Raw genomic sequence first — 18,244 nt, 5'->3', positions numbered from 1 at the left:
TCTCCCTCATAGGGGAGCAGCTTTTATTTTTCCTCCTGAGGGAAGTGATCCTGTCTCATGACCCAGAATGATGGGATAAGAAAAGCTTGCAGCATTAAACCACCATATCAAAGGCTGAGTGGTGGGGCAGCATGCAGGCATGGAGCTGGATAAAACCTCTGCTTACTGTTAGTTTCTGTTTGGAAAATTTATTTCAACTGCATGTTTCTCAGAAGAAAATGACAAAATGTAAGGAATAAATCAAATTATTCAAAACACCAAACCTCAAAGCCTTCCTAACTCATAGCAAAACCGCAATAGCAATCTCCAACTAAAAGCTAATTTTCATTATAACAGTAGTAATATAATAGTATAATAGTATTATTATTATTATTATTATTATTATTATTATTATTATTATTATTATTATTATTATTTACAATTAAAGCCAACACAATTTTCTTTTTTATTCCTTTATTTAACCAGGTAAACCCCATTGAGATCCAGATCTCATTTTCAAGGGGGACCTGTCTGCCCAGGTCCCCTGGACAGACAGACAATTATAAACAGTAATGTTGCACAAGATTGTTCTTACATGAGCCAAAATCTTTAACTTAAAAAGGATTTGGGAGTCAAAATAAAACATATTTTTAAGAAACTGAAAAAAAACCCCCTGTATTTTAGTTTTGATAAACTAAAAATTAATAAGTCTTGTCTATTCCCCAACAACAGACAAGATTTATTATTTTTTATTAAACAAATACAGTAGTCCTTCGTTTTTATTATTATTGGAAGTGGATGTTGCAAATCCAAAGTTGAAAAGGGGTTTTGCACATTTGCAAACTGTTACATATACAAAATAATTTGCACCCAGTTCGCAAATTCTGCAGAAAACAAAACAAAAGTGGTTTTAAAAGACAAAAACTATATGTCGTACCTAAAGATGATCAACAACACATGTAAAGTTGCTCATGCTAATTTTGCACTAATTAAATGTAAAAAGCCTCCATTTGCATCACCTTGGTGTGCTGGTTGGCATTGGTGTGTTCCAAACAGGTGAGTTTGAGTTTGGATTTAAAGAAAGAGAGGGAGTCAGTGTTACAGAAAATAAAATGGTGAGACGTTCCAGATTTGGAGATCAGATCAGCTAAAAGTTTGGTTTCCATAGTGCTGAGGTATGAGGAAGATACAGTGACATGGGTGGAGGAGGAAGACCTGAGAGAGTGGGAGGAGGTGGTGATGTAGAGTTTGATACTGTAGATTTGGTGCCAACAAAGAGAACTTCAGTTTATCATCTTTAATTGAAGTGTGAGGTGAACCAGGATTTTAGAGAGACGGGGGTGGGAGAGAAGAGCTAGCTTTACTAGAGAGGCAGAGCTCGGTGTCATCGGCAAGACAGTGGAAAGGGATGTTAAAGTTAGGGAAAATACTGTCGAGGGTGTTGTAAGATGTAAGTGATAAAGAGGTGGAGCCCCAGGACAGATCCCTGGGGAACACCAGAGGCGATGGGAACGTTGAGATCTGAACGACTTGAATGAGAGATAAAACTGGAACCAGGTTACCGTGTTTCCCCGAAAGGAAGACAGTGTCTTACTTTCTTTTTATCCCCAAAAGCCCCACTATGTCTTACTTTCGGGGTATGTCTTATATTGGAAAAAATCTTTCGAATTTTTTGTTTTAACCATAAAATTAACATTTATTAACAACCTGAACAGTATTGTATTCACCACAAAACAGTTTTATAAAAGGCAGACGCGGCGACGTATGGAGAGGGGGACGGTGCGGACGTGGGCAGGAGGCGGCGCGCAGCTAGATGAGAGGTGTTTCCCCGAAAGTAAGACATATGTCTTACTTTCGGGGTACGGCTTATATTAGCCGACCCCCCTGAAGCCCCCAATACGTCTTACAATCGGGGACGTATTAGCACCACCTACCATTAGTAGGTGGTGCTAATGGAGATCAATAGAGGAGAATGGAGTGAGAAATATGTCAAAGGCTGCACTTAGATCGAGGAAGAAGAGAATAGAATAAACCGGAATCAGCTGCCAGGAGGTCATCTGTGATTTTTAGTAGAAGTTATTATGACGAGGACGAAAACGGGACTGGAACCTTTCATACATACTATTGTAACAGCAACTTCTTGTACACAGCGCCATCTGCTGGCCTTCCACCTTACCACAAGCACAAGACAAAAAGATATTTTTCACTATCTCTCTGTTTTTCTGAATCAAGTTTTTGCTTTTTACAGTAAAATTTGAAGGATTCAACAAAGAATAAAAAGAAACCAACAGATGGATAAAAATAGATGTTGAATCAGTTTTTTAAATTGACTTCAAGTCACTTTGATTAAACATTATTGCTTTATATTTATTATCTGTAATGTTACCATGACTCAGCGCAGAATTTCCAATTTATGATCCAAAAAAGAAAAAGTTCAGTTTTAAAACTCACATATGAGACAAATCCCCAGAAGGTTTAACCAGACCAGCAGATCTGGGTGTGAGATTTCCCAGCTCACTAATCTGAGGTCTGCTAACCTTCGTTCGCTATTCCTAGTATAAAAGTGATCTGTTCTAGCTTCCAATCTCTAAATGATAGGTTGGTTCAGATATAACTTCTGAACATTAAATTGGTTCTAAATGGGTACAGATGGTGAAATAAGAAATGAAACCCTGATAGAACTTTTCCATCTTTAATATAATTGCTGCATGCTTTTCATGTGATGCTTTGTTCCTCTCTGTTTAACCAGGAGTTACTGAGAGATGTAACTGAGTCAGAGACAAAGTATTAGTTTAATATTAGAGTTATTACACCTCTATTGCAGTTTTATCTGTAGTGAAGTCATTTTTATCAGAGGAGTGTACTCTTTTGGACGATGCACTAACTCCCCTCAGAGCGCTGCCATTACAACATTCTAAGAGTCACTTTTAGATTTTATTTAGAATCCACAAAATAGAAAATGATTTTATTTATTTTTTTTACAAAGTTGACAATATACAACAGCACAGGAAGTCTGACCTTTACAAGAAAATAATTCAAGTGAAAAACAAATATTCTCAGGTTCCTGCAGTGTTTTCTTGTTAAAAGACACTTGAAAATAAATACTCCCGAAAGACTGGGGAACGGTGGAAATTGAAAAACCAGAAGTCAGATCATACAGTTTGTTCTCCTCATATCTAAAAGTTCCAACAGCGCCATCTTGGGTTTGTGTTGTATCTATTTGTTCCAGAGCCCTGAGTGCTGTGTATCAAAGGTCGACAGGTGGACCGAAGAGTTCCATGGTCTCCACAACCAGCGACAGGTGGTCCAGAAAGGAATTGACGGACACTCTGAGGATCCGAGCTTCGTCTGCGCTCCACCTCCTGAAACACAGCCACAGATGGTCAGAGAGGCGGCGGCAGGCCGACCGGCAGCCGAATGCAGACACAAATGCTCTGATCGCTCACACAGACAGCGTGCTGCCAGACACACTCAGTTGCTTGCTGATACCGCCTCTTCTTGGCTCCCGGTCTGGGGACAGGGACCTCAGGGCCATGGTGGCCTCACGAGACGATGGGAAGGGGACGTCCAGAAAGCTGCAGGGCGGTCAAGGAAGACTGGCCAACTATGTCTGCATTGCTATTTGATAAAATTTAGAGCAAGTACTACAACATTTTTTGCACCCAGTCCTTACTTCTTCCTTCCACTCAACTTTCCATGAACACGCTCGGATACCACACTCTGTAACCAACCAACCTTCTTTAGCAAATACCGTTTGCAGGTTATTGCGGTATGTGATTAAAATGTGTCCAATATTTTACTTTTTTAGAAATATTTTTAAGAGAATATTTTTGTTATTCATTTCATATGAATAACAAAATTTTCATATGAATAACATTTATTTTTGTTATTCATTTCACTTTCTGAAATGAATAACAAAAATATATATTTTTAGATGTACCTCATCCCAGGTGTGTGTGCCTCGTGCCAACTAAAATGTTGTGAACTAACCAATCAGAAACCTACAAAGCAAAGACCGTGTCATGTCGGATTCCCCAGACAGTAATCACTGTATGTAAATAATACATACTGTCCACTCTATCATTGGGACATTTCGAAAATATAAATAACTTCGACAGTCCCAGACTCCTAACCGACCGAAACCAGGCATAGTTTAATGTCAGGCAGTGAGAAAAAGCTCCTCCACCCCTAAAAATGTCCAAAGAACCACCAACACCAGAACAGAACTCTAATAGAAACAGAACCGAACCAGAACCGAGCTACAAGCAAGCAGACCGGAAATCTAAATCCTGACATTTCAGTTGAAGTGCACCTCCACTATAGTCCACATGTGAAGTAAAAGGATACAACTCCAGCTTGCCTGTTTCTTGGTTTGTTTCAGTCGCCATTGCTGTTGTGTTGAAGGGACTGTACTGGAAGAAGAAGAAGAAGAAAAAGAAGAAGAAGAAGAAAAAGAAGAAGAAGAAGAAGAAGAAGAAGAAGAAGAAGAAGAAGAAGAAGAAGAAGAAGAAGAAGAAGAAGAAGAAGAAGAAGAAGAAGAAGAAGCGTTTTCCACGTGAATGGTGGTGTGCTCCTGCTCCCCAGCGGCGAGGCGCAGTAGCACAACAGCAAATGAAGAAAGAAAACCAATTTACAGCCGAAATATTTAAGCTGAAAACGTTTAAATTTATCCTTTGTGGGAAAAACTGTCAGATTAATAAAAAGCAGCTGTACCTGAAACCAATATTTCAGTCGATCCTTCATCCAGTCAGGGTACAGATATCACGACAAACTGTTAAATGCACCTATAAATACAGCTTGGCATTAAATTAATCCAGTTTTTAAATTTCTGGTGTGCACAAAACTACATATCGTGATCTATATATAAAATAAAATTTCAAATTTTCAGTTTAATATTAGCATTTGTATAAAAAATATATTATGTAAGTTTTTGTGTACAGCTCTGGATATCGGACTGGTCCTCCGCCACCCTCTAATAAATCAGAGTATCCTCTGATGGCTGATCGATGATGACTTTTTAATGACTTCACGTAAACATACTTACTCACATGTGATTTTAATTTTATTTATTAAGTTTTATTTAATTTAATGGAAACACGCGAAATTGCGTTTTTTCGGAATTATAGAATACAGACAAAGATTTGCGGACATTTGTAATGAAGACTCAGCTATTGTTATGCAAGTTGAACACTGACAACTTTACACAAAGTGTCACAATTCAGTACTTCCTATGAAAAGATTAAAAAATATATTTACAAAAATGTGATATATGCATGTCACACTTGTGAGATACTCTATGTAGTTAATCATAATTCATTATTCAACAAGGAAGGATTAATTTTTAAATTAAATTTACATATAAGATGAAGTTAGTTGGGACAGCTGTCATCCCTTAATAACTAAATTTATACTTTGAAAAATTGATTTTGTATTTACTCAGATCATCTGTGATGATACATCAAAGGTAACAAAAAGTGAAAACAACAGAACTTTTCCCAGCACTGAAAACTGGATTTATCTTGATTAAAAACAGAGCCAGTCTGAGGAAACGTAGTAGGCTCTGAACACGGGGGTGTTTTTCCATGGATCTGGCTGAGGAGATGGGAGCAGAGGGGGTGGATGTGGGTGATGCTTATCAGCGCCCGCTGACCTCCGGGCTCCCTAAGGCTCAGAACTTCCTGTGGTCAAACCAGGCTGCATGTGGAAACGTCAGCTCCTCTGCCAAATCTCACACTTCACTGATACCCGACCCTCAGATAAGACACACACTATTTTCCACATCTCACACACAAAAACAACAGTCCTGCATCAGTTCCTGAAGCAGATTACAGAAGAAGTCAGGGGGTCAAATACTGCCTGAGGGGTCCTGATCCTCACTTCCAAAATAAAAAAAAAGAAACTTTAGTAGTCTGAAAAACAGCAATTAAATATGAACCATTTTACAGACATGCAGGATTCATAAAGGTGAAAAACGTTCATAAAGATAAAGAACAGTCCTTCTACCATCATTAGATCTCTTTTACTGAGGATATGAATCAGGATGTCAAATTCCAGTTCACATTGCAGAAACCTGTGGACTCATTCAACACATAAAATCATTCAACTGATGAGGAAAATGTTTGTCTGTTTGTCCAAATGTCTCATGGATTTACATGTTTCTAAGTCAAGCCTGTGCTGATGAGGCTGGTGTCATGTTATGGATTCATGATTGTGTAAACTTCAAACAGACTGGTGAAGCCTATTCTATTACACCGTCTCAGCAAGAAAAAACATGGACTAAAAACAGCCAAAAAATAATTCACAATTTCTAAAATAAAAAAGCAAAATAAATGTCATATCAAGTGTTGTATGATGTTATATCAAACTTAAATATGTATTTACTTATCATTCATTCATTCAATGTCACACACCTCTAGTTTGCAGTGATATATATATTTTTTGGAGATTTATCTTTGTTAAAATGAACCAAACCATCATAAATAGTTCATATATAGCAAACTCAAAAAAATTCAGTAAGAGAACCATTGCAGTTTTGACCAAAAGAAAACTCCACCTCATTCTATGCCAAAACTTTCTTAGCAAAAAACTAGGGATTTTTTTGAAATCAGCGTTTCCTTTAAGAAAATTTATTTTTGCTTTGTGGTCCAAATGAAAACCTTTTCTGATTCCATCTTATATCTTACTATCTATTTTTTGATTGGGCAGCATTTGACAGTTATTGAGCGCAATAAACTATTATAACTAAATATCCCCATAAAAGCTGCAATGATGGAGTTTTCTATGAGTTGTGGCTCCTATAGTGCTGCTTCGAGAGTTGGGTACTACAGTTAGTTGAGTAACTTTTTGGAAAAAAAATACGTTTAGGTTTTTTACTCTGCTGTACTTTTTACTTTAACTTACATATGTATTATGAAGTATTCCTGATCTTATGTGAGAACATTTTCTGGATACCTTATCCACCTTATCCACTCTGAAACTTCACCAAATTACCAAAAAGGTACACTGTAAAAATTATTAGGGTGGTTAAACTTAAAAACTTGAGTTCAATTGCTGCCTTAAAAACATAAGTTAACACAACTTCAAATAATGTACTTTTCCAACTTAGGATGGCAAGCTGGAAAAGTCCCCCAATTCATGATAAGTTATTGTTTAAATATGATACCATAAGTTGAAATGACTAACTATAGAACATTATGCATTCTCAAAAACTTGAGTACTCTTGTCAAGTAAAATTACAATCATGTTCTATTTGAACTCAAATAAGTAAGTTATACCACTTGTCTAATTAATGACTACGTGTTGTATGAACTTCATACTCTGAGTTTAAACAACTTGCAAAGTTACATTATCCATTCATAAAAACTTGTTTTCTTTTGTTAAAGTAACAAACAATTATATATACTTTCAACTCTCATTTTAAAGTTAAACTGACCAACTTTATTCATACCAATTCCATTTTTGAGTCAAGTTAACTCAAGATTTTAAGGCAGCAAATGAACTTAAAATTGCAATTTAAGTAAACTAACATTTCCAAATACTGTTCACTTTCTCCACTAATAATGTCAAGTTCAGTTTCCTAAAAATAATTACACCAAATATGCTTCCATTTCAAATATCAAACATTTATTTTTATCTTTCTATCAAATACAGATGAGACAAGTCTTAAATCAAGTATAAATGAAAACATTTGTCCAAGAAGCAGAAGTGTTGACATTTATTGGAGGACCGAAACCAACAAAAACATAAATAATTTTTTTAGCAAATAACAGAAATAATTTATATACATCTCAATAAATAAATGCAATTAAAAGGCACCAATTAAGAACCTTACCTAATGTTTTATAAATTTAATTGACCATATTCATTTTTCCACCTTGGTTCCAACAAATTATAGATTTTAGCACAATTTAGTTTGTTTTAAAAAAATTTGTTTTATTTAGTGTATTTATTTATTGGTCAGTTTCAGTCCTCCATGGAAATTAGACCATTATTTTTAAAAATATTCTAACCACGTTCAAGAGTGGCAGTGTAAAGTCCATACAACTAGCTACCATATTTCAAAAACAGTCCAAAAAGTGCTAAACAATCAATCAGTGTTTAAAACTCAGGACAACCCTGTGAGGTTTTTCCACAAATTCAGCACAATGCTAAATGTTTTAGTGCAAAACCATTAGTATTAACATTTAGTGCATAGAACAAACTAAACAAATTTTTACAGGAACTCTTATGTAAGAAAATAAAACTAAAAACATACCAGATGTTACAGTTTGTACCTCAGGATTTTGTTTCTCAAACCATGTAGTCGAGCTGAGGCCTGGTCTGGTTTGATCTTCATCACCACTCTGAAGAAACTCAAACGAATACTTCATGTCCTCTGGATACTTCAGATTGACACAGTAGATGACAACCATAAGCGTAACAAATCCAAGTGTCACATCTTTAATGTTGTGAAGCACAATGGTCTCCTCCACATCGAAGACCTGGTGTGGGATGGCCCCCTGTTCACCACCTTCACAGGCAATCAGGAGATCAACCTGCATCCCCTTCATGGCATCATCCAGAAAATCAGCATGGGCCTTAAAAAGAAGAAATAATAATTAATGCAAAGAATTCAAACACTCTGGTATCTTTATACTGGAAGTTTTTATGCTATTGTGAGGATTAACAATCTGCATGTTTTGACACTTGTGGGGTTGTATGATGCACTTCTGTTCAGTCAGTGAATAACCTGACACACACTCCCAGTTTGTCAAAGCATAGAGTATAATGCCAATGAAACAGGCCACTGTTGTGGATGAGGCCAACATCAAGAAGTTTTAGACACTGAAAATAAGCCCCACCTGAAAAAAAAGCCAGTTTATGTATACACCATATTCAAAGTATTTTCAGCACTTTACTTTGTCAGATAGTCCTATTTGACAAACTTTTTTCATCCACAAAACTTATATTTTCATGCACATGAAAACATGCACACGTGTGTGGCAGATTAAAAACCACTATGGTGAAGCACCGAAATTATTCTAAAAATGTAGAACACTAGCAGTGTTTTCATTTTAATGCTTTTTTTTTTTAAATCAGCAAATTTTTAAAATGTCAAAAGAAATTTAAAAAGAAAATGCAAATCAGGCATGTTTCCATCAACTAGCTTTCAGCAAAATCAATCAGGATACACAAAGTAATTACATCAGAATTTGATGTTATGCATGGCTGTAGTAAACGGGAAGTAATGTCTCTTAACAAGGACTAGAAATAAGTTTTTGCACACACAAATGCTACAAAAAGATTTTTTTTAAAAATGATTGCAAGAAAGAGGAATAGGCAAATATGTAAACAGTTTTGTAATATTTGTTAGTCTTACATCACACATCCTGATGACAGTTGATGGATCTTCAGCCAGATATGTAGAGTGGCAAACCAAGCAGAGCAGCAGCCCTTCTCCTGTCATTTGTGTCCTGCAAGAGATGAGACATTCAGTAAGATGAATATATTTTAACAAAAATAACAAATTATGCCTTGTTTTCTAGCCATCTTCAGCTCCGCTTACATCTTTTGCAAGGCAGTCCAAAGTGTCTTTGAGTGGCTGCTTCTTTCCAGATTTGGTTGCTGCTTTGTAGACCTCCAGCAGTCTCGGGAACCAGGCCATCAAGTCCGTCAAGAAAAGATTCCAGAAGGTCTTTGGTGACGATTCTTGTAAATTCAGCCCTAATTTGAGGTGACTGAATATAAAACTTGTCTCAATAGGACACAGTTAACTCAGTCTTAAATCACTAAATCTCCTGGTGGAACTAATTCAGTTGTGCGATTACCTGTCTCTCATGGAACAGACCTGGCCATCGGGAGATGAGCTCTGTGATGTGTGGTTGAGCTCCTACAATCTCAAAACAAAAAAGTATTTTAATATTTAAGATAATCAGTAACAGCAGTGTGGGGCAAGGATACATGAAAAAAAGGACACGGCTAATTACTGACAAGGAACAAGACTAATTACTTGTTTACTTTACTGAAGCCGCTAACTCACCTGCAGTCAGCACGTCGATGCAAAACTTTGACCAAGCGCCACATATGTGCTTCTGGGGAAGTGTACAATACAAAAATCGTGGTAGCTGCTTGTATTTTCTCTTAAGAAAAGTTCTATAAGCGCAACCGAGTAGCATACTGCGTTTAGCTAGCTGCATTAACTAGCTCCTGCCCTCGACAGTTAGCAAGCTGTTGTTTTATGTCCTGTGTTTAAACATGTAACAGAGACACGAACTTTTAGCTCTTAACATATTTTAAAAATGGATGGCATTACCAAAAAACGACAAATGCAGCTTACCTTACTTCTATGGCTCCAGCTCACTTCGCGTTTAGAAAAAATGCACCGCCAAATTTGAACAGCCTTTGCGACAGATCCAGGTCTTGGAAGAAATGGTATTCATCCGCGACTTTGCTTTCGACGTCCTTAATCTGGTCAGGTGGTGTTCTTCTTCTTCATTTAATGTGCAATTCTAACTGGGATGGAGAACTTTATAAAGTCTTACTAAATCTTACATCATATTTAGTCCCTTATCAGATAAAGAGCGAATTTCCGGCACTATTTGGATCTCGCATTAATATTGCCAGTGGTGATCAGTTTTTATAAGATCCGGTTACCATTTTAAAACTGAGATTGTCGAGTTATGTTCACAAATTTAAATTTATGTTTCATTGAACTGACTCACATTCTTGAGTTGAAATGCCAATAACTCATGAAATTAAGTTGAAATTACATAACTCATTATGTTAATTGGAAGTAACTTATATAAAAACGTTATGTCAACTAATGGAGGGGATGACTTTTAACAGTGTATGCAGTTTTTCTTTAAAGTTTCAAATATAAATAAATTGCTTTAGAAAACTTATTTTGCCTGATTTTGTTTTGTAATTATGTCATCTATATGAATTATTTTCATGTTGGTCCTTAAAACACCTAAATTTCCACATTCATCTGATGTTGTTTTTAAATATTAAATGATTGATGTTTGGACCAGTTACTCAGTTCTTCCGTAACTTTTTACCAAAGCCTTGTTCAAGTAAGAATATGTCTAAGTAAAGTAATTCTTATTGGGTAAGAATTACTTTACCCAATAAAGTAAAAACCTCCGCCTGCTTCCATTCCTCAGAACGTCACGTCTTCTTGTGACGCACCTCACAGGAAAACGCGGAGAACGTGACAGGAATCAGATCCACCAACTTAAGTGAAAACACTGGTTTATGTGAATTAAGCTCCATGGCTCCTCAGGTGAGATTTATCTGTTTTAATTACTTCCTCATAGTGGATTTTTTTTAATGTTGAGAACATGTTTAAGTACTTTATGAAGCGCAAAGACCGAAGAAAGTTTACCGTAACTCGTGTGTAGCGGAAATATCCAATTAACCGCGGGGGTTAATTACACACATGAATAAACCACAAGCTGACCGCGGCGTGGAAACGGCGCGCTGTGATTGGTTCCCTCAGAACGGGCTCTGTATAAATACCCGCTGTGGAGTTAGAGGAGTCACGAAGACCGAGCATCTGGAATCAGCTGTGAACAACACACCGCCTCCTCATCCTCACCGTCATCACCAGCGTAGAAGAAGAAGAAGATGCTGCGCCGCTCCGCTCCGCTCCTCCTCCTCTGCTCCCTCTGCCTCGCTTCCGGCTTCCAGATGCCGCCGGAGGAGGCCGCTCCCCGCCGGGCACGCTTCTCCTCCAACAGCCCGAGTGAGTGTCTGCTCTGCCCGCTGCCTCTGGTTGTTCTTCCCGTTCTCCTATAGTTCACTCATAGTTTGACATTTGTGTTAAAGTTTATATCACAGCCTGGAGAAGTCCACCTTTTACTTGTAAAAAACATTAAGAGCATTATTTTCTAATTAGGAGGACGTCTCGGGTATGGGTCTAATAAGATATATCATAATATATCTTGTCTTATGATATTATAAGAAATCCACTGCATTATCTCTCTGTTATGCAGTGGAAATAATTTCAAGGTCTTATAAGATAAATAAAGACAAAATAGTTGTAACAACCATAATGTGCACTTTCAGAGTTTCTTGCACCTTTTGTTCATCCATCGCTTATTTTTAAACACTTCAGTGGTACTGAAATGAGCAAACTTTGAGTGTTCTGCTCAGTATTAACTTCCACATTGGATGATTTTGCAGTGTATCTTTACACAATTAAACATAAAAACACTGTTTTACTTTGCTTAATATTTAAGCTCATATGAAAAAAATTGTCATTTTGAGAATGTAACTCAAAGAAAAATATTGAATTTCAGTCATAACGTAATGTCTTGCTCATCTTGTCTTGTAATAAATGTAGCAGCAGTTGAAACAAAACATGAAGCCTGAAGTTCATCTATGTCTGGAAATGTTTTTCATTAAGTCCACCTTTACTTGATTAGCCTGCTTATTTAGAATATCCATAGTCGCTGTGGGACTACAAAGCAACCCACACATTTAAAGTGGAGTGTGTTTGTCATGTGGTTCTCCTGTAAAACGTCTCCTCTGAATGTGTCGCTGCAGCCGATGTGGCCAGATGTTTGAACGATGCCGTGGCAGTGGGCTGTGGATTCTTCTCCTGCCTTGAAAACTCCACCTGCGACACAGACGGGATGCACGAGATCTGCGAGCTGTTCCTTCATGCTGCGGCCACCTTCAACACGGAAGTGAGTCCCTCCACTCAGCCCCTGCCTGGGTTGGACCCCCATTCACCTGGCCGGGTCTCAGTCTGAATTCTGTTGCCGTTCTTCAGGGTAAGACCTTTGTGAAGAAGAGTCTGCAGTGCATTTCCCAGGGCATCTCTAACAAAGTCTTCCAGACCATCCGCCGCTGTAACATCTTCCAGACCATGATTGCTGAGGTTCGTAGGCCCAGAAATGTTAATGTAGATGTGAGATTGTCCTCTGAAGCATGACTCTGGTTTTTATCATCATGGGTAAATCACTGACAGTCATACAAAAGCTTATGTTTCTTTTCATTATGTTCCTTTTTTAATTAACTTTGCTTGTAAGCCACAGGCTGCTGGCTTTGCCACATTTGCAAGATATGTTGCCTGTTTGCTCGGCATGTTAGATTTAAACTAGATTTAAAGTTTGAGTGACATTGTGGTCAATTATGCAAACTAATGAAACTCTGTTGGTGTTGCGACTTCAGTCATGGAATCAGGCCCATTTTTATACTTCTGTACTACAGTGTTTTTTAATTTGTTTTTTTTTTTTCAATAACTCTGTTCCCACCTTGTCAAAGGTTCAAGAGGAGTGCTACACCAGTCTGGACATCTGCACTGTGGCTCGGACAAACCCTGATGCCATTGGAGAGGTGGTGCAGGTTCCCACTCACTTCCCCAACAGGTGAGCTCTGACATCGTCAGTAAGACGTAATGAAGCCACAACTGTAACTATACTGAGCAAAACTTAGTTATCTGATATCTTACCTCAGACTCATGAAGGTCAAACAGATTCCACGTGTTCATTTTTTAAAATCTTTTTTTTGTTTCATGACTGTCAGTTTTATTTACATTAAGAGTTAAAGGAGTTTACATAAGCAGACAGTTCTCTGACTATTCAAATGTGTGCCTGACAACAGAAAAAACTAAATCACAACAACACAAATCTTAGGAGCTCCATTTTGGTTTTAGCCAGTTGGGGTCACAGTTTGTATGAGCATCATAAACAACAGACAACAGAACAACTCAGAGAAATGTGGCAGGAGGGAATTAAAGTGTGCAAAATGTGATACAATGAACATGTTTTCTACTTGACATATTTACAAAGTACTTTCTGCTGTGTTTTGCTAGTGAAGCTCAACTACACAACATTTCAATCTTGTTAAAGACAACATTTAAAGTATAAAGCTTTTACAAAAAATATATTTTTACTGTATTTGTCAAAACAAGTACGGTGTGAGAGAGACATGTAAAAACATTGAGCTTCTAATTAGAAACAACCAATCAGAGCTAGGAGGCAGGTCTTAGCGCTGTCAATCATTATCTTGTATGGCGCTGCTCATCCCTCACCCCCTTGCTCTCTGCTATCCTGAAGCTAGCAGACAATGTTGTGAACAGTTAGGCTAGTTAGCATTACCAACGGTGATGGAAGATAAATGGTTTACCTTTAAGTTGTTTCTCTGTCATTACCACACTGAACAGCGAGTACACAAGGATGATTGACAGTGCTAAGCCTCTCATCAGGTCTAAATCCAGTTGAGTATTTTGGCGAGTGACGAAAGCTGATGTCTACAGATGCTTCTCTGTTCTACCAACTGAGCTTCTGCTGTTTTGTAAGGAACTTTGCGCAGAATTGTTGATCTTTAGATGAGCAAACACCAAAACACTTGCTACTGTATTTGTAGCAAACAGTGGCTCTGCAAAAATATTCATATTTTTAGTTCATTCAAAAAAAATTTAAAACCATGCATCGTTTTAGTTTCACTTCACAATTTTGCTCTACTTAATGTCGGTGTGACTAATAAAACGCTTGATAAACACAGTAAATTTGCAACCTGACAAACTGGAAGAGTTGAAGGGGCATGAAGATTTTTTGCAAACCACCTCATGACCCTGAGTCTGCATTTTCTGCTGAAACCACAGGTACTACAGTACGCTGCTGCAGACGCTGCAGGCCTGCGACGAGCAGACTGTGTCAACGGTGAGGACCGGGGTCATGACCCGCCTGGGGCCCGACATGGAGAGCTTCCTGCAGCTCGTCCAGAACAAGCCCTGCACCCCCAGCTCTGACTCCACAGCATTCAGCAACCCGGCCAGCTGGAGGAACATGCCCGTGTTCAACATCCAACCCGGCTTCAGGGGTCGCGACCCCACCCACTTGTTTGCCAAGAGATCTGTGGACACCCAGGGGAACAAGGGAGGGGCCCAAGCTGATGAGTAGATGACAAAGATCAGAAGTAAAAAGATTGTTGTGTTGTAAATTGGGGGATTTTTTAAATTCTTAGTTCATCCACCAGGTAACTGATGTGATCTTGTTACATCAGTATACTCTTATTACAATTTATATTTATTGTCCTAAATTAATTTCTTAGGCTGCATTGGTGGTATGTTTAAATTAGCCAGAGGATAAGAAGCAGGGTGAGGCGTTCATGCTGGTCATGGAGTGTTTCACTGCCTCGTTTTACTGCTCTACAAATCACTTTATAAGCTGTTATGTTGAAAAAATGTTTAAATGTCTGTCAAAATGTGGGATTCAAGTTGGTTTGTTGGGACATTAGAAATAAATGCGCTGATATAAACTCTTAAATTTGACTGGATTATTTCCACTGAATGTTTTTCGTAACATCCACACTGGCAAAAAAAGAAACTTATGTTTATAAGAGGTTTATTATTTTTCCATGTCAGCCATGTTTGGGCTAAAGCAGGTCAATAAGAGCACAGCTTCCACACATTTACCTGCATTTTCTAATCATACAGAATTCAAACTTAAAAACATTGCAACTCAGTTTTACCAGAGACTGTGCAGAAATATTTCAGAATCCAGTTTATTCTGTTACAGATAAAGATGCAGCTTTATGCTCCAACAACATTCTCAGTTATTGTTTAAACACTTTTCTTTTACTGTCAAAGAAGCTGAGGCGAGGCGGATATCTGCCACCAGATGGCGTACAAACTGTTTCACTGTCAATCACTGCACATCCTAACACTGTTTTCTCCTTTAAAATGAGGTTTTAACGGACGTGCTGAGTTTGCAGATCTTAGTATTCCCCGAAAAAGAAGAAAAAATCCCAGGGTTTAAGGCCCTGGTTGTTGAGTATAAATTATCTCTAACATCTAGAACAATATTAGCCTCTTGTATTAATAAAGCAAAAGTTGTCAAACAATTTCCATCTTCAGGAAGGACTGATGTACAAACACATCATATCTCTTCTGATTTTATGCTTTTAACATTGAGTCAACTTCCTCTGTAGAAAATTCTAAAAAGATTTAATTAGAAATCACTATATAAAAAAAGATATAGGACAAAGATTAAGCCAAAGAAAAAATTGATTCACTGCTGGAATCCCTTTACGTAGAAATGCCTCAGCAACTTTTTGCTGTCTGACTTTATCAGTCACATCACTGCACATGAATTTTTGCTCAGACTTTTAATTTTCATCTCTGTTAAAACCTGTGGAGGTTCTTATGTAAGGACATCTGTACATCACAGACTCTGTTAGCCTTTTATTTAAACAGAACTGCTTTAGAAGTGTCTCTCCAGCCTGCTGGGAACACCAGAACATCGAAAAGAAATGAAAATATTTTCTAAAAGTGCAACATTTTTTGCCAGTCATTTCAGATAGTGAAAATGTCATTTAATAGAGATTCATTAAAGAGTAAAATATTCCTTTTTTTCCATGTTAGTGATTATGGCCTACAGGTAAAGAAAACCCAAAATTCAGTGTCTCTGAAACTAAGAATATCGCATCAGACACAGAAAAAAATATATTTAGATGAACATTTATAACATTTCTCACAAATTAATTTAACTGAATCTATGAAGAAATGCAGCTGCCCTGACAGTGACATGTGTAAAGAAGAAATATGTGACACCTCTGTCTGGGCAGGTTTGGTGGCTCACACCTGAAGGTGCAAAGAGGCCTCACGCCGGTGCTCACTCAGCCATGGGTCGCCATAGGCAACAACTGACCCATGATGTTATGGCCCATTACCCTCTGCTCTTCCCTGGGGGGGCGTCCATCTTTTCTTCCATCCCTTAGGCCAGGGCTTGCTGACAGGAAGGTGGGCAGCCGCGTTTCCAGGAATCCCATCAGTGTAACAGCAGGCTGCTCTGCGTGTTCACTGAAGTGATGGGAGCCACAGCATCACTAATGAAGCAGAGTTCAGGCTGTGGGGACGCTGAGCTGTTCCAGTTAAAGTGTAACTCAGCTCAGTAGCATCATGGAGCCAGTCAAAGCTTCCTGATTTCACTGGAAACATAGTCCGGATGAGACATCTCCCATTTTACTCTGACGTCCTCAGGGCAGCAGGCAGGTACAGCAACTTTAAACCTGCAGTATGTAACTTTCATAAAAATATGTTGTTTTTTTCACATACTGTATCTGTCAAATGTGTCACCACGTCCTCAGCATTTGATAAGAGATGAACAATCTGTGAAAAGATCAATGTCCTCCACCTCCTCCCTGAGCTGCTACTGCTACTACAAAAGCCACCAATCGGAGCCAGGAGGAGGGTCTTAGTGTTGTCAATCAATCTCATGTAGTTGCTGCTAAATGTGCTAATAGTGGAGAAACAACTTAGTGTTACAGAAAAACTGTGGGTCTCCAAGCTAACTAGCCTGACCTCTGGGGGAAGGCAGAGGAGCTTTATTGTTAGCTTTAGTCCTCATCTTTGTTCAGGTACCACTTGGGCTCTGCCATACATGGAAACTTCATTGCTGTGAAACGTATTTGCCCACTACTGATTTTTTTGGTTTTGTTTTCGGGTTTTTTGTCACTGACTGTGTTTCCATTCACCATAAAATTGCGCAAAGTCTAGACCTGAATTCAGTTGACAAGTGCCAGTGAAATGTTGAAAAACCAAACAACAAAATCTACTCAGCTTGCAATGTGATGAAATGTGAAAAAGTTCAAAACTTTTTCAAGGGACAAAACTATAAAACACTGTGATATTTAACAAAAATGAAATATTTATCTTGTAGAGATAAAACTAACTAGAAGTTCCCATGAATAAACATGATCTTCCAAGTTAATTCTAAGACACCTTGCTGTTGCTGTCCTAGTATTAAAACACATGAACACTGCACAAACTTCAGTTGTTAATTTTGCTATTTTTACTATTTTACTTCGGACGTTTTTTACTCTGAATTCCTCAAAACACGTCTCAGTTTTATAGTTTGCTGAGGTTCCTGCCACAGCACTTCCTCTGGTAGTAAGTCAGCCTTTCATGGCAGTCTGAGAGCTCTAAGGGATGAAATGGATGCCAGGACTGCAGCAAACAGGAAGAAGAGCTCAGCATGAGGCTGCAGCTTAATACACACAGCAGTGGACTGTCAGGCTGGGAGCTGGAGCACATGATGGACGATCTCCCACGTTCCTCTTTATGGGAGAAAAGAAAGTATGGAGCTACAAAAAGGCTACTTAACAATCTTCAGGGAGAAGACGCAGAGCAGTTAGATGAAAAACGGACTGTGTGACACGAGTCCTAAGTGGAACTCTGCTTCTTGCAATTCACCTTCTTGGGGCCGACACACACATTGAGAGAGTTTCTGCTGAAGGTAAAAAGTCCTCAAAGTTTATTCCACATCCACACCACAAA

General features: G+C 38.2%; 2 protein-coding genes and 1 pseudogene across 3 annotated transcripts; 1 reads left to right on the top strand and 2 right to left on the bottom strand.

Annotated features, from left to right (window-relative positions):
* Nucleotides 1–2,904: 2,904 nt before the first annotated feature.
* Nucleotides 2,905–4,443, bottom strand: lage3 (L antigen family member 3). Its single transcript, XM_014994957.2, has 3 exons — nucleotides 4,327–4,443; nucleotides 3,426–3,554; nucleotides 2,905–3,341 (listed from the first exon to the last, which is right to left on the bottom strand). The coding sequence occupies exons 1-3, from the start codon at nucleotides 4,365–4,367 to the stop codon at nucleotides 3,227–3,229; spliced, it is 285 nt and encodes a 94-aa protein (XP_014850443.1). The 5' UTR covers nucleotides 4,368–4,443; the 3' UTR covers nucleotides 2,905–3,226.
* Nucleotides 4,444–7,708: 3,265 nt separating this feature from the next.
* LOC148155935 (uncharacterized) lies at nucleotides 7,709–9,813 on the bottom strand (annotated as a pseudogene). Its single transcript, XR_015764951.1, has 4 exons — nucleotides 9,806–9,813; nucleotides 9,524–9,681; nucleotides 9,338–9,431; nucleotides 7,709–8,555 (listed from the first exon to the last, which is right to left on the bottom strand). The product of XR_015764951.1 is annotated as an uncharacterized LOC148155935 (transcript).
* Nucleotides 9,814–11,457: 1,644 nt separating this feature from the next.
* Nucleotides 11,458–15,233, top strand: stc1l (stanniocalcin 1, like). The gene is made up of 5 exons (XM_014994958.2): nucleotides 11,458–11,701; nucleotides 12,505–12,647; nucleotides 12,734–12,841; nucleotides 13,228–13,331; nucleotides 14,570–15,233. Exons 1-5 carry the CDS (start codon nucleotides 11,584–11,586, stop codon nucleotides 14,865–14,867), a joined length of 771 nt encoding a protein of 256 aa, XP_014850444.1. The 5' UTR covers nucleotides 11,458–11,583; the 3' UTR covers nucleotides 14,868–15,233.
* Nucleotides 15,234–18,244: the final 3,011 nt, after the last annotated feature.

The sequence above is a fragment of the Poecilia mexicana genome, unplaced genomic scaffold (genome assembly GCF_051168715.1).
Source record: "Poecilia mexicana isolate PSO_F unplaced genomic scaffold, ASM5116871v1 scaffold_12, whole genome shotgun sequence".
NCBI lineage: Eukaryota > Metazoa > Chordata > Actinopteri > Cyprinodontiformes > Poeciliidae > Poecilia > Poecilia mexicana.
The sequence above is the reverse complement of the archived record's forward strand: the minus strand, read 5'-3'. Positions and strand labels throughout refer to the sequence as shown.

Coding starts and splice junctions, on each gene's coding strand:
- lage3 (XM_014994957.2), bottom strand. CDS start 4,367: ATGGCGACTGAAACAAACCAAGAAACAGGCAAGCTGGAGTT. Junction 3,555..4,326: donor GAAACAGGCAAGCTGGAGTT/GTATCCTTTTAC, acceptor ACCGCCCTGCAG/CTTTCTGGACGTCCCCTTCC. Junction 3,342..3,425: donor TCTGGCAGCACGCTGTCTGT/GTGAGCGATCAG, acceptor GCTGTGTTTCAG/GAGGTGGAGCGCAGACGAAG.
- stc1l (XM_014994958.2), top strand. CDS start 11,584: ATGCTGCGCCGCTCCGCTCCGCTCCTCCTCCTCTGCTCCCTCTGCCTC. Junction 12,648..12,733: donor CGGCCACCTTCAACACGGAA/GTGAGTCCCTCC, acceptor GCCGTTCTTCAG/GGTAAGACCTTTGTGAAGAA. Junction 13,332..14,569: donor CCCACTCACTTCCCCAACAG/GTGAGCTCTGAC, acceptor CTGAAACCACAG/GTACTACAGTACGCTGCTGC.